Source organism: Cornus florida, unplaced genomic scaffold (genome assembly GCF_030987335.1).
Source record: "Cornus florida cultivar Cherokee Brave unplaced genomic scaffold, ASM3098733v1 CherokeeBrave_3.0.0_Hap2_Chr02, whole genome shotgun sequence".
Lineage (NCBI taxonomy): Eukaryota > Viridiplantae > Streptophyta > Magnoliopsida > Cornales > Cornaceae > Cornus > Cornus florida.
Genome location: NW_026775572.1, coordinates 21,377,475 through 21,404,078, shown reverse-complemented (window position 1 = coordinate 21,404,078; position 26,604 = coordinate 21,377,475). Strand labels below are relative to the sequence as shown.

The following is a 26,604-nucleotide window of genomic DNA, read 5'->3' as shown; positions in this document are numbered from 1 at the left end:
CAAATATGTACATGATCCCGTCAATAGCATATAATTTTAAGATGGCAGTACCAAATTTTATAATTGTGATTTTATCGTTTAATGTATTACTTTTTCCGTGGGCTTCGGGCAAACAATATAATTTCTACGTCCCGGTTGCTTAGGTTGAAGGAGTCCTATCTAATTTTGTTTTTGCCTATATTTTTATTTTTAAATTTTGTTTCTACCCATGACATTGAACTATCAAAAAGAAATAAGATTTTGGAAATAGATAATGTATGAAGTGGTTATGAAAGGGCAGGACAGTAATTTCGTCACTATCATTTCATTTCTTTTCTCTCCTCTATCTTATCCAAATAAGAATAATTATCATTTCTTTTATTTTCTCCCCTATCTATCCAAATACGAATAAAAATTATTACTATCCTTTCTTTTCTTTTATTTTCTCTCATAACTAATACTATCATTTCTTTTATTTTCTCCCCTATTTATCCAAACACACTCTTAAGGGTACAGACTTCCAGGACCCTTGTTAATTGATCTATATATATATATATATATATATATATATATATATATATATATCGGTGTGGGGGCTATCCTAACAAATACATCACATCCATTTCAATACTTTAACTAAATTAAGAATAAATAAGGGCTTATTAAATTAATTAATTTTAGGGTAAATTGCACTGACACTCCTGAAATTTCAATCAATGTCACTTAAATACGGATTAATAATTTTTTTAGAAGTGTAATACCCCTAAAACTTAAAAAAAATATAATCGGAATTTTATTTTTTATTTTATTGTTTTCAGTATTTATTTTAATTATGTTTAAGGTGCTTACGTGGCTAGGTATTGATGAGTTTAATTACAATAATTGATTATTGATTTGCATTTATTATTTGCGATTTGAATTAAATGGATTTAATTGTTTTATGTGAATTATTTGAATTAATTAAATTGTGAATTTGTATTTGTTCTTTTTAATTTCCACTATGGTAGGATTATGTTAGGGTTTTAGTGTTATTATCACCTTCAATTATGCAGCTGACGTTGGTATAATATAGGTTGGTCTATGGGCCGGATAAATCATTTAGGGTTTAATGGAACCTAGAGTTTGTGGTCTATAAATATACCAGTGATGTTTTGCCTAGGGTTGAGGGTTGTATTCACGATATAGAAGAAGGTAGAAGTAATTTGGGAGAAGTCTGGGAAGCAACAGAGAGGGAAGAAACAAAGGGTTGGCCGAAGACTTTAGGACGGCGTCGGTGTAAGGCAAGTTCTAATCCTAACTCTATCCCATTGATTCGTGTTCTTTGTATGTCTAACACAACTCTAGGGAACTGTTAAGGATTTAAAATTAAACTGGATTTCTTGTACCTCTGTTGTTTTTAAAACTGATTGTAGTTGTATTATGTGTACTGGTTATTTTAATTGTCTTCCTTATGTAACTTCTGTTTAATTCGTGTAATCTGATGAGTAAGGATTCTAATTAGTTCTATAACATGTTAGTTCTATAACATGTTGGGAAACATTAGAATTAATTTAGGTTGCAAGTTTAATTTGCAGCAACAGTCGATGCACAAGAATGCTTAAACTGCTCGTATTAAATTCTTGTTGCAAAATCCATGTGTTAAATTGAGTTTGGTAATTGAACAAAGAATTCAATAGATTTTGGAACATGTGGAAACTTAGTTTAAACGTTTTAAGAACCGTAGGATTGGAAGACAGTTCCTCAGAAATTTACCGGGCGTAGAGACGATGAACACACGGGACGAGAGACGACTCAAAGTTTAAGAGTAGGCTCTTTAGAAACAAAGAGCAGGCTCTTAGGGGACTTGGAGCCGGCTCCAAGACTAGGAGAGCCGGCTCCTAGAAAAAGAGAGCAGGCTCTTCTTTTAAAAGAGCAGGCTCCTTCAAGGCTTTTCCAGTTTTTGATGTTTCGGCGACCGTTTGGGCTACGAGGGTTGGATTTTGGAAATTTCAGATCCTGTTGGAAGGTATAATTGGGGTTTTCAGTATGTTCTAAGGCCATATTAAGGTTTCTAAGGGTTGGTTAACTGGATTAAAACACTGGTGTTTATAGTAAAACAATGCATAAATTGTTGGAGGCAAATCTGGTTACCGTTTTTTGAGATGTAGAGGTTTAATTGCCTTTAATCTAATCTAGCAGATTACTAAGGATGGTTACACCATGTTAAACATGGAATTGTGGTAGGAACAAGTATGCCTAAGCTTTAATTACTGCTGGCTATGGATTAAATGTTATATAGAACTTAACTCGTTTCAGTTTTGAGCATAAAGACATGTTAAGTCGATTGTTGTTTTGATGTTGTATTAAATTCCTACTGTTATAACAATCTGATGGGATGCTATTGGGTGTAAATTAGACTCCTATGATTAGTGTTAGAAACCAATAGAGTGATAGGAATGATCCGGTGAGGGAGTAGAGAAGCTGAAACAGAGCAGAACGGAGAGAAGGCTCACAGGGGGAAGGAGAGCCGGCTCTGGAATGCCAAGAGCCGGCTCCCACCTAATTAGAGCCGGCTCCAAGGTTGTATAGAGCCGGCTCTAGGCTGTTTTGGAGCCTGCTCTACTTTGCCAAGAGCAGGCTCTTTCCAATTTGATGGAATTTGACGCGTACTGTAATGTTTTTAACTACTATTTTGGCATTTGGGGTTCTTGAACAGTTTTAGAATTTTAATGGGGTTTTCATTAATTAGTTTAACATGTAATCAAGGTCTTTAATTTCATAAAATACCCCTTTTGCGTTAATAGAATTAATAGTGCGCTATTTAACAACTATGCGTACGATTAACGACTGGAAGTCAATTAATTGTCTAGTTAAATTTGTCAATTTAAGATGCTATAACATGATTCTAAATTAGGTTTTAGATGCACGATGGAGTCTTTTAATTAACAAATTGGACTTAGGGCATAGGGTATGGCTCCGTGTTGAAGGATGAAACAGAATACGAGTATAACACTTAGTACGCTGTTACCGGATGGAAAGAACTAAATTACTTAAATTAATTTAGCAATTGTTTGGATTCTAACATGATTATAAAACTGGTTTAAATACATGATAGAGTTGTTGATTTATTAAAACTGATCTATGCATGCTCTGGATGCTGGTTGTTGAATTATTACACCGTTTCTTGCAAATACATGGTTTAGATCTTGGATTTAAATTGCTGAAATTTTAATTATTTTTCTGCAATGGTATGAATATTTGGTTTAGGACTGTAAATTACTTGCTTATTATTTATATATTGTAATTTACACGGATATGGAGGATTGTATGCACCGGTATGGGACGGTGACATATTAGGTATGGTTTAGCTCAAAACGCTAATTCCTACCTTATGGATTTTAATTACTAAACGGTTTTACATGTTCTGTCAATTATATGAATTTTGTGGATTGTATGCATTGGTATGGGACGGTGGCATACTAGGGACCGACTGATTCAAAATACTCAGTCCTACCTATTTTGGAATAAGGGTGTGAATTATAAAAACAAAATTCTCCTTATATTTAAGTCTGTGCGGTTGAATAAACAGAACGACTTATGTGATCTCTTGTATAAGTCTATGCAGCTGAATAAGCTGAACAATTTATTGGATTTCCTGTGGATGGATATGTATGGATTTTAAATATATTTTTATGGTACCACGAGATGAGCTTGAGTCTTTGGCTCGTTGGTTAGGGTGCGTATATGCAGTAGGATGCGTAGCTGGATATGAGAGTTTGAGGTGTACCCTATTAGGTCTAGGTACTCATGCCCACCTATGGGTGCGTTTTCGCATATTGCCTTCTATTCAGGTTGAGGCCCTCTCCATAGTCCAGTGAGAGTCCTGTAGTGTGAATATACATATCTACGGACTATTTAGTTATTGTTGAGTTGGTTAGAATGTATATGCGTATCGAGTCTCTGCTTGGGTTGTAGTAGTAGGTTAGAACTTGTTCGTGGGCCTAACCCACCTCTATTTTTCAGGTACTTGTCAGTTCCAGACTTAGACTTGATCGTGCTGAATAGAGACTACTACTCACTCTTCCGACGACGTAGGACTTTCCTCCATGGTTTACTCTGGATGTTCTTTAAGTAGCTTCCAGTACAATTTGGATTATTATTAGGGGTCCATTAGAGATGGATTCCCGAGTTGTATTAGAATTGGAGAAATTGGGTGTATCAGACTATTTATTTATTTATAAAATTTTATTCTGAGGTTTCCAGTTTTGGTTTATTATTCTAGTTTCTTTTCAACAATTTATTTAATCCTGTTTTCTTAACTATATTTTGTGTTCGTTTATTACCAATTGATTTGATATCCTCAGGTAATTGGGCGTGGGCCTGGCCAACCCGCATCCGAAAATCCGGGAGTGTTACAAAAAGTGACATCCATGTGATTTCAAATGTCATATTTATCCCTGATTATTTAATTTAATTAATTTACAAAATATCAACTATGTTATTTGATACAACTACCCTTATTATTAAGCCTATTTCGTTACCCTAATCTTTACCTTTCTTAGGAGGGGGGTTCATTTTAGTACCTAGCGGTCGACACTCCCTCTCTCCTCCCTATCTCAGACACGGTTGTTTTTTTTTTTTTTTTTTTTTCGTGTTATGGTGGGTCTGGGTTGGCCATGACTTTTTTTTTCTACTCTAATGGTACTTGTCATGGTTATGATGGTGTCTAAGTTATTAGAGTGTTTCAAAATTTTTAATTTTATTTTTTCTATTGTGGTGGTGGTTGTGGTAATTCTGGTAATGCTTGAGTGTATTGGTGATGGTGTTGTCTTGGTGTAGTGGTGGTTCTGGTGACATTTGGCACATATAAGTATGGGTTGACAACTTGGCCATGGTTGTTGTTGTTTTTTTTTTTTAATACTCTAGTGTTTGGATGTGGTGTGGTTACGGTGATGTACATTTATATGGCTGTTTAAAAATATATATATATATATTATATATATATGTTGTAGTGGTAGTTTTGGTGGTATAAGTATTATTATATATAAACTATATCTATATGTATAAAAGAGATTAAGAGATTCGTTTGATCCATTAAATTTAGTTAGGAAGTAAAATTTGTAATTTAAAATTTAAATGGAGTTGTTGACAAGTTAAAGGGTTAAAAGATAATTTCGTATAGTTTCAGAAGAGGCATGAAGGAGTGTCGATGCACATTTTTGAAAGATTCAAAATTGTCAATGTAAAAAAAATCATTAACAATTCGCTAACTGACATTGACCAAAACTTAAAAGATGTTAATACAATTCACTCTTGACATCACTATTTTAACACTTAAATTTCAGTTTTTAAATTTTCTTTAGTATTTAATTTTCAATTTTATTAGCCACCATCGACTTAAGATGTTAGTCTTTCTAGGAATGGCACATGGGGTATTTGGGACAAAATGATAGCGATTAATGCTTCTCACGAAATTAATGTACATATTTATCCTTTTTAATTTTTTTTTAATCATGGCAAAAAATTAAAATATCCTTTTTTATTCTCCACTGAAGTTAATTCTCGACTTTGGTCTTAAAAAGTTAGACATCACCGGACTTCATTTTCTTTTTGTTGTATATACACACATTAATATACACGTTTTATCTTCTCAAATAAGCATCTTCACATCATATATAATTGGCCAAAGATGATGTGAAGATGTCTTAACAGTTAAAAAAAAGACCCGGTTTCAAGAACACAAAGTTTTTGAAATGTTGAACTTTCTAATTTATGAAAAAATCCTTCAGAAGTCATAGACCTGTTGTAATTAATAATTTCTCACGTCTAGGTCTAGTGGGGACATTCCCTCAGAATTATTTTTTTATTTATTTTTATAATATTAATTATGAATTTTGAGAGATAAGAGCTAATCATGTACAAAGCACAAAACAGTAGTATTACTTATTGTCTTGCAATTTGTTGAATTTTCTCATTTGTCTTTTCGTGAACTATTTTTATTGTGATTGAGTATACTAAAATACTTTAGGTATAAGTCCCTCGTGAATCAAATTCACTCTTACTATTGGATTATAATTTGTTTTGTTTTCTTGTTGTCTTAACCATCTACCATATTTTAATACCCATTTGAGTAAGAATAACTGTAATTAGTGATAATATATCAATATTTATGAATCAAATATAATTAAAAATAATAATAAACCCGCATTTAAAAAAATATCCATTAAATAATAAGCTAAAAGAAGAGTACAAGGTTGTAAAATTGCTAATTTAAAGTCTCAAACTTGATAAACAATAAAAATTTTAAAAAATAAAAATAACAATTAAGTAAACAATAGGATGGGAAAACACCAATGACTAAACCTCGAAAAAGCTACATATTTCATATTTCATATTTTATTCTCGCTGAAACAGAAGTATAAGAAGTGAAGTGTAACTGTGGAAATAATTTATACAATTACGGGCTGAATGGGCAGAGGACCCAAATCGCGGGTCAGCCCAGGAGAAAACCTAACCTAAGAAGAAACCGTCTAACCCCACATCATTAATTTAGAGAATCAGACCCAAATTGGTTTTAGCCCACGTAGCCCAAGAAGTAGATGTCAAGAAAGACAGTTAGAGCAAGAAAGGGAATGAGCTATAAATAGAACGAGGAGAGGAAATAGTAAGGATCTTTTTGAGATGATACTTTGTACCTACAACTACTCTTCTTATGCTGTCCAATATTAGATATTCATATGCAAACACTTGTATATGTGGGCTGAACTCAACCCCTAAACCCAATAGAGGTATGGGCTTAAGGTTTTCAGCCACAGGCTGATAGATTCTAATACTCTTTGGTTTGGGTTGTGATGACTTGGACTCGGCCCAGCCCATTACAAATATGAGGTCCTTCAATGTCAAACAACCCTCTGGAAGTCGTTGTAACTGTCTCCTCTAAATCAACAAACGCATTGAAAGCGAGGCGGATTATGGGGTGAAAGAAAGAGCGGGGATTGAAACCGCTGACCTACCAGCTAACCCAATATGCGCATTTACGAACTCAAATACTCGTCCGTACACATTTGTGTGGCTTTACTTTGATACAAAATTGCAAATAATAAAATATCTCAAAATAGTTTAGTCACAATTCTCAAAACACTTAACTATTAAGGGAGTGAGGGGTATAACAATATCAAACCGAAATGCAACAAAAATAAATTAAGTTTTTCAGATGGAATATATTATATCCTTGATTTAAAGTAAAAATGGGTTAAAAATGAGTACAATCCATTTTATGTATGGAGAATTTTTTCTATTTCTACGCCTCATGCACATGTGGTCCAATAGCGTCTTAAATTTTTAGTTTATTTATTTATTAAAATGCTCCTTAAAAAAATTTATTTTTAGTGTTGTCCCTTGGATTCAATGCGACTCTTTAATATGTATACTGTATAGTGTGTACACACACAAATACAATACACTTTACCGAATTTAAAAAAAAAAAATTCAAAATGTCCCCATAAATTTCTCCCCCTCTATAAATCTCTCTACCTCTTTATTTTAGTTTCTCTTTTTCATTTTTCCTTTTTCTCTCTCCTTTACGTTTTCAATTTTTTCTTTTATCGCTTCAATTTTTTCTTTTTAATTAAATCTTAATTTTCCTCTTCAAAGTTATGCAATAACCTCTCTCTCATCTTATATTCTTTTCAATCTTGTTCTTTATTTCACTACAATTTTATAAATAATTTTTTTAATTTTTTTCTATTATTATTTTTTACAAGATAAGAAGTGTTAAAGGTTAGATTAGTAGATGTAGAGAGTCGAAATTCGACACTCCAAAATCTACGGGAGCTACTGGACTATCGAGACATCTGCACAATTTTACAAACTCAGTGTTCATAATTTACATTTTTGAAATTTTTTACAATATATATATTTAAAATAATGACATAATATTTTAATCTTCATTACTGTTTTACTGCACTATTAATTAGAAAAAATAATTGATCACTGTGATGGCATCTCCAATTGCATCACATATAAAAACTCCTACAACGATGTAATATTCAAAAAATATTTTTATATTGAAGATACAATATTTATACAATATATTATAATATTAAAATATTATTAAATTCGTCACTACATTGTTGATTTAAAATTGCTACAATTATTGCATTATCAATTTAAAAGTAGAACATAAACACAAGTACAAAATGAGGAACATTAATAATTATTTACAAAAATAAATAAATAAATAAATTGAGGAACTTGGGATGATCCTAAGGGTTCGTTGTTGCCCGCACCAAACCCAATCCCTTTCTTCGTCGTCTTTAGGTGCACCTCTTTAATACGGAGTACTCGGTGGTAGAAAAATTGAATCGCTGTCGAGGCCGAAGGCATAGTACGCACCTTAGCGTCTTTTAAAATGAAGCAGCAACAAGAAAGTCTCACTCGCTGACTTCGTCAGTTTCAAAACTCATCACTTCAACTCTCTAATCGTTTTCCTCAATACTCTCTCTCTCAACCTTCAGGAGAAACTTTAGCTTTCAGAGGTTCGTGAAGCAAATTTTATCATATACTTAACTGTTCGTGTTAATGTTTTATGTATTTCTATGTGTGTGTATATATATATATATGTATGTATGTATTTTGTATATGAACACTCGCATGTATACGCACACATATTTTAATTGAATGTACTTGAGAATTGCAACGATCAAATTTGCAGAGGAATGAAAACTTAACTGAGATTGCAAAATCGGTGTTCGATCATTTGATTTATTGAATTTTAAGCTACATTTACTTTAGAATTGTTTTGAAGGTTTAAATTTCTGTTAAAGATGGGGAATAAGCGTGTGATGTTGCCGGCGAGCGAAGTTGACTTGACGGCTGTGAAATATGAGCCTGAAGTGATCAAAGGTATGAAAATTTGATTCCTGATATGTGGCTTTGTGTTTGATGTGATTCTTTATGAGCAATTTGTTCGATTATTACTTGTTTTGAACTGGTGTTGGTGAATTGCAGCTCCTCATTTGACCGGGCTCGCGTTGAAGCTATTTGTTCGCTTAGTTGAGGCTCCGCTAATTGGTTCTTTGATCCTATCATCTTTAAAGAAGCAGAATCAAATGGTTGAGGTCCGATCATGTGCAAATTCTAATTATATTTCTATATATACATACGTACATATGCTTTTTAAATCTGTATTTATGCATATGCAGATTTATATATATATATATATATATATTCTTCCTTTTGTCTTTTATATTTACAAAAAATTAAGTGCAACAGTTGTTTATAATTGACAGATGTTACAGAATACTGTAATTCCAGAGACACCGATGTTTAAACCCGAGTTTCCACCACAAGGTTTATTTCTTGTACTCGTATCTAATGTTTCTTTCTTTCTTTCTTCTTAATTTTTTTCTTAATTCTTATTATTATTATTTTTTATTTTTTATTTTTTATGTTTTATATTATTTTCTTCTTTTATGCTTTGTAAATTTGAAAACTGGAGCTTCATCTTAACTCGTTGAATTGGTGGAAAGTTGGCAGCCTTGGTTATGAAAGAAATGCAATTTTTATGTAGTGGCTGATTCATCTGCCATTGAATAAATTACCTCTATCCTCTGTTGGGTTATGGAATGAGAAGACACGCTATCTGTCTAGTTTTATGGTGTTAAACTATTTGACATAGCTTTTGAAGCTTTCTTCCTCTTAGTCTTGTCAAATTTAGGTCAGGAGTTTCAGAAATCTAGATTAATAATGCAGATTTTTGAAACTCCTAACCTCAATTTAATAAGAAATCTCTATTAGTTGTCATAAGCATTCACTCTGTTGTGCTAATTAAATATAAAAAGTGATTGACCTTGGAGACATCCTTGTAGAGAGAGATTCTGGAAGTAGGATATATATATGGAATCGGGCGTCAAACGTATTGTTTAAACCCATGCTTAATGAAATTGATCATATAGACAAACTTGACCCAGTTAATCTGACATGTGAATCTAGAACCAGAAACTGGTGTTGTTGTTTTGGAAGAAGACGGAAGACCTGAAGACCGGGTCAAAGAAGCCTTGAATTGTCTTCCACATTATGATCCTGCTACCTGTTGGACTGGTGATTCAATTTCATCATTCCGCTACTGGACGATACGTGATTATGCACATGCTTACAGGTCTGGGATTGCTACCCCATCTATGGTGAGTCAATAATAGTTGCTAGGTTTTCTATTCCTTTAAAATTACATTTCCAAAGAAGAATTTGTTCACTTTCAGTAAATAGGTTGCAGAACGCATCATCTCAGTTATGGAGGAGTTCAGCAACAAGAAGCCCCCAACGCCCCTATTGATTTCTTTTGATGCTGAGGGATTAAGAAAGCAAGCTGCAGCTTCCACACAAAGGTTTGAGGAAGGTATTGCTGATAATACATGTGTATTTATATATGATCATTATTATATGTTATCTGATTACCCACATCATTTTCTGAATTTATTTTATGTCGCTGATCTAAATTTAAGTTCTCACTTAATTCTGCAACGGGTGTGGGCTTCGCAGGAAATCCATTATCAATCTTGGATGGGATTTTCATGGCTATCAAGGATGATATAGATTGTTATCCCCATCCATCAAAGGGTAAACTATATTTGACTTTTGATTTCCCTTAAATTTTTTATGCAGTCAGTAAGTAAACTTTACTATTTGATGACAACCAGGCGCAACAACATGGATGCATGAGGTTCGCCCTGTTAAAAAGGATGCAGTCTGTGTATCAAGGTTGCGTAGCTGTGGGGTGATTTTTGTTGGAAAGGCAAATATGCATGAATTGGGCCTTGGAACAACTGGGAATAATTCAAACTACGGGTAAGTTCTCGTGCAGTGACTATATATCCAAGATATAAACGCGGTGTCAGAATTATTTTCTTTCCTTGGGCAAAAATGAAAAATACGTGGTGTCAGAATTTAACAAGCATGGTGGTGGTACAGTGACCACAGCGTTCCATGAATTGAGAAATAATGTCTGCAGTAGCAAGTACACCATCAGTTGACCGTTTCCTCGTCATTGCATACCAGTATGTATGTTGGGGTATCTGACATGGAAAGACATGGCTAAAACGGGAGTTCCCTTGTTGCATTGCTTGGCTGTAATTTCTATTAGACTCACAGAATATGCCTTTAGGTACTTTTGCCATTTTTAGTTTTACTTCCATTTTTGACAATAGGTCCTAGGCATTTGTAAGTACTAGTAATTAATTGGATGCTACATGGCCCATCACTCACTGAACAAGTGAATATACAAACATATTGAAATCTCTCATTTTGTTACCTACCATAACACTAAGCTTACTCTGATTACTTAAATTATCATGTATCTCGCTTCTTATTATTATTTATACGATTTGCATGTTTATCAGTCATAAATGTACCTTTATTATATTTGGTCTTTCAAATGTTTTTAGAATTAATTAAGTGGACCACACAAAGGCAATCCCCTTACTGAACATATTAATTTGGTGCAATCTCTCATTTACTGCATGCTGCTAACTCAATATTCTTCCCCATATATCTTATAATTTTTTTTTTAAATTCTTGAATTATTAGATATTTTGTTTCTAAGTGTCATTGATTTGGTTTACTGGTTGATTCACTTATGCTGATTTTTTATTTCTATTTACTATGAATCAAATATGTTTTAGACGAAATACTATTTCTTAATATAACAAAAACTGTTCGGAAGAAATGGCCAATCATATGCTCTTACCATACTGAATTGTGGATTACCAAAAAAAATGCTTCTATTAACCTTGATTGGATTCACTTCCTGATTATTTGTTTATTTATTTATTTTTTAACTGTTAACTATTGGTCTGGATATAGTTATTCATTGGTCTTGGATTCTTGCTTGTCCTTGCATGTATTTCAAAGATCATTCAGTATGTTTCTCCTTTTCTGTTAAGACACTTGTTTATGGTTTATCTATTTATTTATTTGCTGCTTGCATATTTTCGTTCTCTCTTATAAATTGCTTTGATATGGGAGGTAACATGGGTAACCCATAATGACAGAACAACTAGAAACCCACATTCTCTGGAAAGGTATACAGGTGGATCTTCCTCAGGCCCAGCAGCAATTGTTGCTTCTGGACTATGTTCAGCTGCACTAGGAACAGATGGTGGAGGTTGTATAAATATAACACATTAGGCTTGTAAATGATTATCTCCCATTTTTCAGGATATCATCCTAATTTTTTATCCTTGGTTAATGCAAAAGGCAGGTTCAATTCGCATTCCTTCTTCGCTTTGCGGTGTAGTTGGCTTGAAATCAACATATGGACGGACTGACATGAAAGGGTAATCTATCGAGCTTATATTGTTTAGGATCATGCATTACCTTTATCCTTCTGTCCTTTACACATTAATGTTGGGTTAACTGGTAAGAACAACCGAAATGCCTAGTTACATTCTTGCCTCCATCTATTCGTCTGTGTTTATTAAGGAATGCTTATCTTGTTTATATGTCTACATGTGTGTGTGTCTTTGTACGCTTTTAGGCTTTCAGTTTATGCATATGTTGTTTGTATCTATAGCTTATCATCGTTCATTATGTGGTAAGGGCATACTTCTTATTTCTACATTGACAGTTAAGTTTGTACCTCTGGAAGCATGTCATATGTTGTTGAGTAGGCCATTGTAAGATGCATTTTAATTCTGAAAAATAAATTAGGAAATGTAGAAAATAGTAAAAAAATATTAAATACATAGAAAGTAGTTTCACAAGAAGTAATGTTAGTTTAAACGACAATTCAAGTATCAAATTTCCTTGTCGTGAGATTGACAATTGAGTATTAGGGTATTGTAAAGATATCGTTATGGAATTGACATTCCATTCCACTCTATTGATTTAACAAGAATTGGAGAGAATAGTCATTTGAACTTCAAAGGTTTCCAATGGTTCGTCACTTTGTGAAAATGCAACAACTTTGTGCAAAAATTGCATAAGGTAATTCATACCTGTCTACAGCGCCCTTGCTGTAAAAATAAAATATGTGATGTGCAGTTGCAATGTTCTCCAGTGTAATTGTCTCTAGTAACTACACAACTATTACAACATCTAAAATTGAAGAAGGATTTATATATTTAAGTTACACCCTCTGTAACTGTTTAAGCTTTTGGAGTAGATGGTAGTTAAAATGGTATCAGAGCCAAAGGTCTCGAGTTCAAACCTCACCGTCACCCTAATTAAAAAAATTGAAAAACACGTGTTGGACCAAAAGAAGACGACACGTGAGGGGGCGTGTTGAAGGATTTATATATTTAAGTTACACCCTCTCTAACAGCTTAAGCTTTTAGAGTAGATGGGTAGTTAACAATATCCATGCTCCTGCTATTGTTGAGGCCATCAACTGACTGTTAGTTTATAAAATACTAATAAAGAGATATTTTGCCAAAGACCGGTCTACCTTTGTCTTGGTTGCTTTGGGTAACTCCCAAGCTAGAGGTCAAGGTTTCGACACTGGTAGAGAGAAGGAAAAAAGAAGAAGATATTTTGTAAAAGAAAAAAAAGAAATCAAGAATATACATTCTCATTAATATTTCTTTCTAAGTAAATGTTTTATTTAATCTACCTATAATTAATTAATTATTTAATCTTTATCAATATAAATTTGTGACACTTTCAAAATATGATTATGTTTTAAATTTTTCTTAGAAATTGCCAAAACAATCCAAGTGTGGACTTGTCATAGTATTATAGATTGTCCGAGGTGTATCGCTTGTGTGTCGTAGGATAAGGTTAAGATGGGATACAAATCTAGGCTACACACCAAGAAGTATCCAATTGTTATAAAACTAGGTTCAAAAACTTGACTTCAGCACAGACAATCTAAGTTGCTTGTTTGCTGGTCGGTGAAATCACAAAAAACATGGTTGCAAACTATGCTACTTATCAAACTGAAATCCGCTAGGGCTACATAACAAAGGCTGGCATGTATGGTGAGAAAATTGTAAAATTAGATTGTTAGGCTTTGTTGGTACATCATTAACGGTGGGTTTGCATACTGAGATAAAGTTGAGATATGCATCAAAATGATCCTTCAAACTCTTATTATCAAACTAGGGATGGTAAGTGACCTAGATTATAACATTTAAGTTGGCTAATTATTAGCTTAGATGGTCTTATATACCACTGGCTGACCTAGGTATTTGGAAATATATCTGGACTGTAGAAATAGATCCTTATGTTTGGACCGAGCCATAAATCAAAGCTGCCTTTTTGAAAGACCGGAGGAGTTATACGCCCATAGTTCAGAAAGTTGATACTTTGTTGGACAATTTTTAAGAGCTAGTTGGTCGTCACACCTTAAAATACTGCACCATATATTTTCATCAATTTGATTGGCATATCTTTTGGTAATATGAGTATTTGGCTTTTATAAGAATAGTTCATCAAATTTATATAACTGTATATGAATCATATGATCAGTATGTCATTTTTTCCATGCTTGTGTGAATTAATACAGAAGCATCATTTATACTGTTAGGGTAATATTCATGTAATACAGTAATTGTAGCTTGACAATCATTCTTGTTAGTATTGCAATTCGTCGATGCAACTATAGAAGCCAAGGATATGCATCATATCGAAGTTAAGAATTTCATTAATGGCGAGGATATACTTCTACCATAGTTACTCAGGTATAAAATAATAAAAGGTTTATGATCAAGCTATACCGGTTGTAAGCTTGAGTTATATATCCTTCCATTCCCAAAACGAGAGCTGCACAGTTCAGGTCCCGATCGGGATATGGTTGCATGTAACAACAACGACAACAAAATGTCACAATCAGTAATCTAATACTACCAGTGATTTTCTATTGTATAAAGAATAGTGTACTCTCTTTTATTTGGATGTACCAGTAAGACTACCTTTAGCTTTATTCATTCTTCATCAAGCTCATTTCATTTTTTATCCTTTTCTATGAAACAAATCAGTTTCTGATTTAACCAAAAAAAAAAAAAAAAATCAGTTTCTGATTAATTTCTGTATGTAGCTATAACTAAAAGAATGAGGATTGTTATTTTGTTTCATTTAAGCTTGCGATTTCTTTGTAAAGGGGCTTTATCATGCTGGATTATGTCACTTCTAATGTTTGGACTTCATGTTCTTGCAGGTCATTATGTGAATCAGGAACTGTGGAAATTATTGGACCAATCGCATCAACAGTTGAGGATGTCATGCTTGTGTAAGTGATTTATGCAGTCTGAATTGTCATCCTTTGTAAAGCTTGGTCCCACAACTAATAACTAATTTCATTCTGTTTGATGATAGTAATCTGAATCTCTGAGATGTAGTAATGGGCCAACTTTTACAGTTTTGAGGATCAAAATTTATTTTTCTTTTCCATGTAAATGGCTGAAACATTTTTGTTTCCCAGTATACCAAAATAAAACATGGTTGAAAAACAAAATTCACTTCAAAAATACAGAAAACTGAATTCTTGGATTTGGCAGCTTATAATTTTATGAAAATACTGGGGCTGAAGGATTAAAATCCAAAAAATAAAGAAGAAGGTATCTTTGACTTTTCTGAGAAATAGTGGATAAAAAAAGTAGAGGAAAAGAGATGCAGGAGAAGGGTTTATTGTAGTACTTGGATGCTAATTTTAATAGCCTATTTCCTATTTGTTTTACTTGGGTTGTTATTTTACATATAAACTGCATTAAAATTTATATTTCATTTACATTGCATGGCATGCCCATTGTGTCAGTGTCATATTTAATTAATTTATTTAAATAGTTTATGAGAAAATTAGCTTTAGAATCTTTTATAAATGTTGTAATATAATGCTCAAATTTATAAGTGTGAGGTCGGTGATCTGATTCAAAGAGCAGTCAGTTTGTGTAAAATAATGCAAAATGTTTGGTATATCTCCATTTTTCCCCTCTAAGCACCCCGTATAGGCAAAATATTGTACATATGATAAACATCACTATATTATGTAAACTAAGGGCGACGGCGTGTTTATCTTGTTTCCAAGGGTATCAGGCGTACATGTCAACTTTTTAGAGGTCATACCAATGAGTCCAAAGTTAAGGTTTCTACCAGTAGAGTTCACTGCTCCCTGGTGAGCAAGGAGCAGTATACTCACTTTTAATTGTAGCCTTAGGATCAAGTCAATCAGCCTTTCTTTTCATTGATTTGTAAAACTTACCGATTTTTTCTATTACCCCAAAGCCAGATGTATTACATAAGTCTTGAATAAGTGAACTTGAGACCCATAGATTTATTTATTTTATTTAAAAAAACTCTAAAAAGCTGCATTGTTGGGGCTGGAGCAAAAAAATAACACAATCAGAATAAGATAAAAAGAATATTAATCCTTTAATCGTAGGATCGATCCACTAATTTATTAAAAACCTCAAATGTTAATGTAAGAGGAAAGAAACAAATTCTCAATTTATTAGCGAAGTAATAATAATGGTGAATCTATATATATATATATATTTTTATGCAAGGTTAACTTGAGTAATTACAACCTTTCAAAAAAAAAAAAAATTCAGTAATTACCATCTAAGACTACATTAATCAATATATTATCCTTTTGAGGACTCAAATTGATTATTATATTCATTTGAAAAATAAATTTGTGTGAAGTGTATTCACATTATTGATTCTTAGATTTTTGTTTCCTTTAAGAAAGTGTCTACTTTTGTAGTTTCACTTTAATGGTATTTGATGATAATAGAAAAAATCGGTAAGTTTCCAAAAACAGTGAAAAGAAAGGCTGATTAAATAATTTCTGTCTGATTTGATCCTAAGACTACAATTAAAAGGAGTATGTCAGTCCCTGCTCACCAGGGAGCAAACACTACTGAGGTTTCTACATATCAAGTAATATCAAATTGTGACTATTTTAATCGGTGATATAGCAGCGGTTCTCGAGCCAAATTATGTGGTCAACAGTATCTATACACTGTACAAACAGTCTATACAACTGAATTGGAAGCCATTGTTTGACCTTCTGATCTTACTCGTTGCTGAAGTGGTTTGGAGTTCGGACAGATGGGAGAAATAAAAAGGGAGAGAAAAGAAGTAAAAAAAGAAAAGAAAGAAGAGAAGGAGAAAGACGGGAGACCAAAGAGGGGTGTGTGTGCGTGTGTGAGAAAGAGATGGGGAGAACAGATTGAGTCAATCTTACATGGGCTGATTCTCTAAAATACATGTTGATTTTAGTTACAATAACCACCTCTATTTATAGGTGAATCGGGGAAGACTTGTAATAAAGGAATTACACAGAAAGTCAAATATAAATATGGCAACAACTTGTTGCCCAAGCATAACAACATTAACATTATGTCAATGAGTGATTTAAGGGTTTAAATCACTCCTATAATTATTCTCCAACAATACAAAACACTGTTAGTCACAAATTACTGAACTACCCATACAACTTATAGTCTATGCACATGCTTGACTCTTAATAGTGATGTAACAAACAATATAGTTCATTATATTTTTCTTTTTTTAATAAGTAATACACAACCTCATGTCCAAATTGGGACTTGGACCCTGCAACATCCCCTTTAGGGGTAGAAGGAGATAGCACTAAAGATTTTAATTCCTTTCTAGTGCCAAGTGTATGATATTCTTCCACTTTTGAAGTTTGAGATGTGGCCTTGATAATGATGAACCACTTTATCCTAAAATTAATGAACATAAACTAATAGAATGTTGAGTTCTCCTCGATTTTTTTCTTATTTATTGATCATTTCCTCAGGTATGCAGCAATCTTGGGCTCCTCTCCTGCTGAAAAAATCTGTTTGAAACCGGTACTTACTTCAACAATAATATATGTATTGAAAAGTGGTTGAAAAAAAAAACATATAAATTTGGTACTTTCCTTTCTTTCCCATGAAAGAGATGAGTTCAAAAGTAAAAATATTAGGAAAAAGGCTGGTGGGGAACTTTGTTAATGTCAGTGGCACTACTGTTATAAATCTGTAATCATCATTTTTTTTTAAAATTTTTTTTTCAATAAGTATCTTTAATCATCATTAGCATTTTACCTTAACAAATATGGTGACATATACCCTCTTGAGTAATGTTATACTCTTTATCTTGAAACAATTGTTCATTTAACAGTCATAGAGCTATTAGTCCTTGTTTTTATTCATCCAGATTCTGCTATGCATGATTGTTTTACCTCTAATGGTTTGTTCGGAGCACCTACTTAGCATGATGCTAGTTTATTATTATTTTATTATTATACTTATACTGGATGTGTTTGAGTTACTAAATCAGGAATGCTGAAATTTGGAATTTTATCAGCTAAACTGTTTGGCTGTATTCAGCTTGTTATATATTTTATTATTTATCACTGACCACATTTTCCTTTTAGTCTTCCCCTTGTCTGCCAAATTTAGCTGCACAGGAGAGTTCAAATGCTTTGGGATCATTGCGATTAGGAAAGTATACAGAGGTGATCATGCTCTCCTTTCATTGCAGAATGATTAATGTCATTATTCTTGGATATTATTTTACGAGTATATGACATTTTCGTGCAGTGGTTTAATGATGTATTCTCAACTGATATCTCCAATAAATGTGAGGATGTTCTTAATATGCTATCAGAAAGGCATGGGTGCAAAGTAAGTCCATCCCCCTTATTGTGTGCTTAATTATTGTTTGTACCAGCTGACTTCTTTTTGTTTATAGTTTAGAAGAAATTATGGCATTTTTCAGGATATAGCACATACACATAAATAATGGGTTCTAAATTAACTGTTTTCACTTTTTATGGTTCAAGATGATAGAGATTGTAATACCAGAACTGCGTGAGATGCGGACGGCTCATATAGTTTCAATTGGTTCTGAATCACTATGCTCAATGACTCCTGATTGTGAGGATGGGTATATTTTTCTTTTTACCATTTCAGGGTGGTGTGCATGCTTGATATGTTTTATGATCTGCTATAATTGAATATGTTCTATATAACAAGTTAATGTCATCTACTTCGGTTGAGTATGCTCTATTTAATAAGTTACAACCCTGTGGGTTTTTATTGTTCTTCAAGGATCATAACTTAATCTGGATGAAATGACTGGTTATTTTTTCTTTTTGGTTGTGCAGGAAAAATGTAGAACTTACATACGACACTCGCACCAATCTGGCACTATTTCGGTCATTCACGGCTTCAGATTATGTTGCTGCCCAGTGTCTTAGGTGAGGCAAAATCTTGTCAGTAATGAAGTCGTGTTTTGTTTTTGCTTCAGACAGATTGTATATGTATAGAGAAAAGACAGTTTATATTTAGATACAAAGCATTAAGAATTCAAATGAAGCTATGTACTCTATAGTTGAGAGTACTTATAAACATACAAGTTTGTTGATCACTCAATATGTTAATGGATTCTTTTGGTTGGCTGTGTGGACAATGGTTGAGCTGTCTGAAGTTGGGTATCAGCACTTTCCAGTTTTAAATCTTCAAGTTGTGCAACGCTTTCTGTTGTACGTGTTAACTCTTTCCCACCTTTTTCTTCCTAAATATTTAGGAAGAATGCTGGATCGGAGAACTAATAAGCTGATGGAATATATTATTTTGGATAGAATTAGGATAACACGATCTCTGTAGCTAACCTCTAATAGTTAGGGTGAGGCTCAGATGATAATGATGACAACATAAAACTTCTGAAGCTTGTCCATAATGTAGAGTTCATTTTATCAGTGTGCCAAACAGCCTTGTTTCCTGTATCATGCTACATCCAACTCATTCATGCACTTAATATTGCATACAGCTTTGCTAGAATACTCTGCTTAGTATTGTCATCTTCTGTTCAAGATCCTTGGCGACTGTGTCATTTTTTTAAAATTTTATTTTTGTAATTAAAACATACAAGATATTTTTGACATATTATAAAATTTGCATGGAGTGAATATTTCAATTTCATATCTACTGTCGCAGGCGAAGGATAATGTACTACCACATGGAGATTTTCAGGAAGGTTGATGTCATAGTGACCCCAACAACCGGGTATGATAAGCCCAACTATTGGTTTATAAACAGTGACATGGAAGTAAAGTAGATGTGTTTACAATCCATTCTAAACGCTGCTTATGTTAATATCTGCCTGTGTCTTTTGAGATTTTTTTTTCTATTATTTATGGATATCCCAATTTGTGTGTGTACGTGTCTCCTGTTTCGGGACTGCGTATATTACGTCTCTATTTTCTTTTTTCTTTTTTTCAAATCCTTTTCATTTTAATTGCTATATAATATGAGGGTGGGCCTTGGTGCAATGGAAAGCTTGTTCCATTGTGACTAGAGGTCACGGGTTCAGAACTAGAAACAGCCTCTTCTGATGTGAATGTTCGGCCTATGTACATCTGACCCTGCCCCAACCTGGCAATGGCATAAGCCTTGTGCACTACGCTACCTTTTTTTTTTTTTTCCTCTTATATATAAATATGTAATTTTCATCAGTAAGAATTATTTTTATTAATTTCAGAACTTTATTAATGGTGTGTTTGGTATGAGCAAAACGAATTTTTAAAATCCTTCCACTTCTCTCAACCAACCAAAGGAAAGTTTCTCTTCCCTTTTTTATGTTCTTTTCTCCTCTTACAAACAAGATAACAGAGTTTTAAAAATCATTCCACGTTCTTCCTTTCTCTTGCCTTCCTTTTCTTTTCTTTCTCCTTTCCTTTTTTCTTCTGTTATTTTTCTGTTATGGTCCTTTCTTTTTACTTTTATTTTCTCCATCCAAACGTAATGATAATCTCTCTATAAATAATGTTCTTTCCCTTTTGTCAGCATGACGGCGCCTGTAATACCTCCTAGTGCTCTTAAATTTGGGGAGACAAATATGCAGGTTACAGGTGAGTTGGTTGCCATTCTTCACTTGCTCTTTGAGAAAGTAATCCCTTTAAATCTCGTGAGAAGATCACTGGTCACGATCGTGACACATGAACTGTAGAAAATGGAATATCTTTCTGCTTAATAGGGACTTGTTCTGATAATAAGGCCACTAATTCTCATTCTGTTCTACTCCATATTGGCTATTAGCTAAACATGCAACTGTCATACTTGGGTTGTTTAATGCTCCCTCAGTCCCATAATAGTTGTCCATCTTTCCTTTTTGGGTTGTCCCAAAATACTTGTCCACTTACTAAGTTTAAACAACATATTTCACATCTTTCCATAAAAGACCCTTAAATTTTAAAAAATTTCAAACTTGATTATATATATATTTAAACTTGGAAGGGTAGCTTTGTAATTTTTGAGGGGACAATGCAATAATTACATGTCCCCTTAAAAAGTTCTACTCCCCATAAGGGACATCTAATATGCGGAGGGAGTAAAATGTTAGATAAGCCGATCACAGGTGCTTCTAGTTGAACTCATTGCCATGGGCTTCTAGTCTTTGTAATGTGATAGGCCTGTCTTTTTCTTGTGCTATTTGAACTTGGTGGCTGCCTATAGTAATGTCCATTTACTGGTAATTATTATCGTGTGTGTCTATTATTTGGATGGAGTTTGCCAGTCACATGCACAAGGCAGATGACCTTTTATCATTGGTATTCACATACAGTATAATTTCTTTAAAAAGTTTGTGATATGTAGAACTTTTAGCCTTGTGTACAATACTAAATATACCTTAAAAAGGTTTTATATGTGTAACTTTTTAGCCTTGTGTACAATACAAAATATCCGTTAAAATATGTGGATCACTTGGAGAATGTGGTAAACAGCACTTGTCATACTAAACCTGTTCAGTATCATGGTTCGCTTTAATACGAGAAGTTGTCTTATCTACTATTGTCTTCTTTCTTTTTTTTTTCTTCGAACATGGTTATTAATATTAAACAAAAGGTTGCAGAATTAGAGTATGTTCCAGACCCACTCCAAAGACCAGGAAAAAAAAAAAAAAAAGATAGCGGGTGATTTATTGCCTTGCACATATTCTTTGAGAATTGTTAGAGGATTTAAACATTAAAGTTACAACCTCTAATAGCTTAAGCTTTTAGAACAGATGGCTGTTAACATGTTATTAGAGCAGCCAAGGTCTTGAATTCAAACCCCGCCATCATCCTGATAATTAAAATTGAAAACATGTGTTGGTCCAAAAGAAAGCCACACGCCCGTGTTCGAGGATTTAATTATTACAGTTACACCCTCTTTAACAGTTTAAGCTTTTAGAGTAGATGGTTGTTAACAAGAATAAAAAATAAAAATAAATACAAACTACTAGTGCATACATGATAACCTCTTGGTTCTTGTAATTAGTATTGCCAACATGTGGTGGATCAAATCCAATAGTGATGAGTTTCAGTACATGAATATCCACCCTGCAATTGTTTATGACAAGAATTGCCCTTTTTTTTTTTTTTTTTTTAAATAATATTCAATGCTGTACTATGTTGAAATTCTGAAATTGAATCCATTTAAGAATTAAGTGTGGTCTCTTTTTATTTCAAAAGCATTTGTGGAACTTTTTTAATGCAATTTATTTTCTGCCTCCTGTTATTGGAGAGGCTCGTCTGTTTCGCAGCACTAACTTCTTTATCAATATTTGTGCTTGTATCCTTATTTCAGGTAATCTCATGCGGTTTATTATAGCACCAAATCTTCTCGGACTCCCAGCCATTTCTGTCCCAGTGAGTATTATGCATTTTCTTTTCAATAAAGCAGTCAACAAGGTTAAATTTGGCTGATGGTATAAAAGGCGGACCCAAGGGGGTCCCCTTTTTACAAACTATGTTTGTGCCCTTTGTTTTTTTTTCCTCATCGTCAATTAGTTCCAAGACTTGCTTCCTTAATCTTCTCTTTGGCGAGTAAGAAATATAATCTAACATCAGAAGTAAATATAAAGTGAATTTCGGTTATTTTATTTTATTTTTAAAAATGTTTAGGATAAATATGCTGGTGAACCAAAGTTGTTATCTCAGTTGCTCTCCATAATATACTAATATGGTATATCTGAACATTTTTTAACCTGCTCTAACAAATTCCTACTCTGAAAGCTGGAATGGCATCAAGAGTTGCCAGCTAGTGACAACTATGTTACATTTCTCACACCATACATATGAAAAACTTGGCTTTGTCATAATCAGTGCAAAAATGGTGTTTTGAGAATAATTTTTTTTTCCTAAGAGTTTTGAATATGTTTCCTACTCCTATTTTACAGTTTAAATCTTACTAACTCGTACTGGAGCCTAGAGTTATCTCGTTCCTCTTTTATGTTGCTGTGCTACGCAACTCTACATACTTTGTAATATTTATGACAGTTTAGGTCCAATGTTTTCTTTGTCTAATTATATCAAAGTAAAGGTTCAGGCATGAATTGGAACTCTTTGGAAGCCTTCATATTTTTACAGTTCTGCTATCTTTTTGTTCTTTTTGCTTCAACATATTCAATGTTCAGGTTGGCTACGATAAGCAAGGACTTCCAATAGGTTTACAACTGATAGGACGACCATGGGCTGAAGCTTCAATTTTGCGTTTGGCTGCTGCAGTAGAGGTAATTGTTCTAGTTTCACCCACAAAGAGGCAAATAAGGGGGCATAGTGTATAGGGCTTCAAACTAAAGGTGAACCAAGCAACTCAAGAACCACTCGAGCTTGGCTCATGTTCAGAGCCAGGCTCAAACCTCAACAATGAGTTCGCTTATAAAACGAACCAGGCTTGAGCAATGGTATACTTGGCTCTTTAGGTTTGTGAATACATCCTGAAAAGGTTTTGTACATGATAAAAGAATTTTTAAAATGATGTGTCATGAGCTCACGAGCCAAGCAACTCGTAAACACAACTAAATTGACTCTAGTTTTCAGTAATTTGAACTTGTCATGTCTGCATGAACAAGTCAAGCTTGAGTTTTCTTGAGCTCGGTTCAGTTCAATCCATTTGCACCCTAATGATCTGTAAAGGAGGGGGGCTGATGTTTAACAGTTTGCCTTTCAGGAACTCTGTGCAAGCCCTAAAAAGAGGCCAGCGTCATTTTATGATACTTTGAAGGTGTAAGCAGTTGGGGTTCACTCATCGCTGTTCATGGTTTATTCACTGAAGAATCCCTCCACAAAATCTTTGAAAGTGTTCGACATTGCTCACATTATGTCTGTCTTAAATCTATTTACGTTTGAGCAACACGGTTAGTTATTGCTATGGCTTGAAACAATGGTTCTTGTCATACTTTCAAATTTAGGGTAAAAGTGAAATTGGCAATAGTTTCTTAAATAATACAATCCAACTCAATGAAGTATTATCCCAATTATTTGGTGTCAATTACCTAGTTCTTGTTAAAATTCAAAGTACTTGAAAGTAGCAAAATCACGAAAAGCAACTATCAATAGAGACAAGGCCAAAAGAGAGGTGTAAGTGTGATAAATGATATTTCAATTTGTGATGTTTGTGCATCGTATGAGACCTCCTTTTCTGCTTAAATCATTTTAAACCTTTGAAAAATGCTAAATTCATTTTAAATATCATATTGAAAAATGCTAAATTCATTTTGATTAAAATTTAGTTAAATGATTGACAAGGTAAAAAAAAAAAAAAAAAAAAAAAAGGGTTTGATGGGTGACATGTCATAAATAAATCGTTTTGGCACCAAATTGTTATCATTATATATAAAGGTCTCAAAGATACTCTCATGCAGTGAATAATAATAATAATAATAATAATCTAAGCCAGAGGCATAACCACAAAACGTTGCCGGGAATACAATTAGATCCCGAATTGAAGAAGTTATAGCTCACTCTGATAACTGTAAGAGTAGCTCCATTAGTTCATCTTATAGCGATTTTGGGCCAAAAATGGAGATCAGCTGTTGAAATGTGGGTCACAATTTTTGGATCTCCAAACAGGTTGCCAAAAAGGGCGACCATGTTCGCTATTGAAGGCTCACTTCTGTGGGGCCACATATGTTTTTTTTTTCTTTTTTTAATTCTGGCCCAAGTTACTATTTTATCCCAGAACACTGTTTGTAAGGCCATGTGTGGCTGAAATAAAAGCTAAAAATTAAAATTTTTGGTTATTTTGGTCTTTTCATATCTTCTTCTTCTTCGTTTTTTTTTTTTTTTTTTTTTTCCTCAAAATAATTGAACCAAAGAGCCGTTAAGGTACTGTTTAGGCTACACAAATAGTGCTTTAAAGGCTTTTTTGGGCAAAAAAAAGTTTTAAAGAATTGAAAAAAAGTTATTTTTTTTTCCTTTACAAAATTATCAATGTTCCTATCAACATTATAGCCGTTTTAGGTATTATTTGGCTGAACCAAACAGTGCCTTAACCGGCTATATTGGCTAACCAAACAATTTTTTTTATTGGTTTTCCCTAACAAATTGAAATTTAATTTAAAATATGATTTTTTTTTAATTAAAAAAAATGTGTCTTTGTTTTCACCTCTATAAATTAATAAATCAAATGATATTAAATATTGCATTGTTTATAAGATTTCATACATATTGGCTAAATAATTTAATCAACAAACAATTTAATTATTTATTTCAAAATAAAACATTACACAATTAATATTCCATTACATAACCTTTATAACAATTTAAAAATAAAATAATGTAATATAAATTAAACACTTTCTTCACCAAAGCGGTTCCACAAATTTTCAATTAAATCTTTCTTCAACCGCATATTTGTCCCTTTGTTGCGAATTTAGACTTGGCGAGAGTAGATATGTGCCGCTAAAACTGATGGATTTTGAATTAAAGTGGGAATTGAGATTGTCTCCTTTGGTGGCAGAGTCCATTTTCTAACATTGGCATGACACTCATCTTCAATGATCATGTTGTGAAGGATGATGCATGTTTTCATTATAAGGTACAAGTCTCCTTTATCCCAAAAACGCATTGGTCCTTGCGTTATTGCCTACTTGATCTGCACGACTCTAAAAGCTTGTTCCACGTCTTTCCTATAGGCCTCTTGTCTCTGAGTAAAAAGTTTTTCTTTTACTGTAGTTGAGTGCGTGATGGTCTGTATTAAAGTTGCTCACTTAGGGTATATACCATCAGATAGGTAATACACCATTCTATGGTAATGACTATTCACAACGAAATTAACCGGAGGAATTTTGCCAGCAACGATACTGTCAAATACCGGAGAATGATCCAGCACATTAATATCATTGTGTGAGCCCGGCATTCAAAAGAATGCATGCCAGATCCACAAATCTTTTGAGGCATTCGCCAATATGAGCATAGGCGTGTGAGAGCGTCTTTTGTGCGTGCCGTGCCACGCCACTGAACAATTCTTACACTCTCAGTGCATATAGTCGATAGAACCAAGCATACCTGAGAATCTTCTCTCCTCCCCTTCTCGAAGTAGTCGTGCTATGTCGGCTTCGTTGGGTGGGCGTATGTACTCTTCCCTATACACACCAATAACATCCTTACAAAATATCATCAAGGTTTCAATGACAGTGCTTTCGTCGATTTTAATATATTCGTCACAATGATCGATTGCACAACCATATACGAGTAAACATATTGCAGTTGTCATCTTTTGTATAAAAGACAACCCCAAACGACCTGTTGCATCCCTTTTTTGGATGAAGTAGTCGTCATAAGCTTTAACATCATTTAGGATACGAAGAAATTGTTCTCGTCGCATCCTGAATCATCTATGAAAGTACTCCGGTGGATATGTGCAATTCTCGCCA

At 33.5% G+C, this 26,604-nt stretch overlaps 1 protein-coding gene across 4 annotated transcripts; it reads left to right on the top strand.

The window, feature by feature from the left end:
* The first annotated feature begins 8,246 nt into the window (after positions 1-8,246).
* On the top strand, positions 8,247-24,218 carry LOC132294190 (fatty acid amide hydrolase). 4 transcript variants are annotated; one of them, XM_059791961.1, is made up of 21 exons: positions 8,247-8,495; positions 8,784-8,862; positions 8,968-9,077; positions 9,249-9,309; positions 9,952-10,142; positions 10,225-10,354; positions 10,498-10,575; positions 10,656-10,803; positions 12,006-12,118; positions 12,215-12,290; positions 15,110-15,181; positions 17,717-17,768; positions 18,338-18,418; positions 18,504-18,587; positions 18,746-18,849; positions 19,070-19,162; positions 19,902-19,970; positions 20,751-20,815; positions 22,533-22,594; positions 23,362-23,457; positions 23,886-24,218. In XM_059791961.1, exons 2-21 carry the CDS (start codon positions 8,784-8,786, stop codon positions 23,955-23,957), a joined length of 1,836 nt encoding a protein of 611 aa, XP_059647944.1. In that variant the 5' UTR covers positions 8,247-8,495; the 3' UTR covers positions 23,958-24,218. The 4 variants fall into 4 exon arrangements, with proteins under 4 accessions (XP_059647944.1, XP_059647942.1, XP_059647943.1 ...); XM_059791959.1 differs by having other exon boundaries at positions 8,765-8,862; XM_059791960.1 differs by having other exon boundaries at positions 8,752-8,862.
* The last annotated feature ends 2,386 nt before the right edge of the window (positions 24,219-26,604 follow it).

Bases quoted from the DNA above. Each gene is read 5' to 3' on its own strand.
- LOC132294190 (XM_059791961.1), top strand. From the start codon at position 8,784: ATGGGGAATAAGCGTGTGATGTTGCCGGCGAGCGAAGTTGACTTGACG. The intron at 10,143-10,224 runs GTGAGTCAATAA...TTCAGTAAATAG, and splicing joins GGATTGCTACCCCATCTATG to GTTGCAGAACGCATCATCTC. The intron at 17,769-18,337 runs GTACTTACTTCA...TTTTCCTTTTAG, and splicing joins AAAAAATCTGTTTGAAACCG to TCTTCCCCTTGTCTGCCAAA.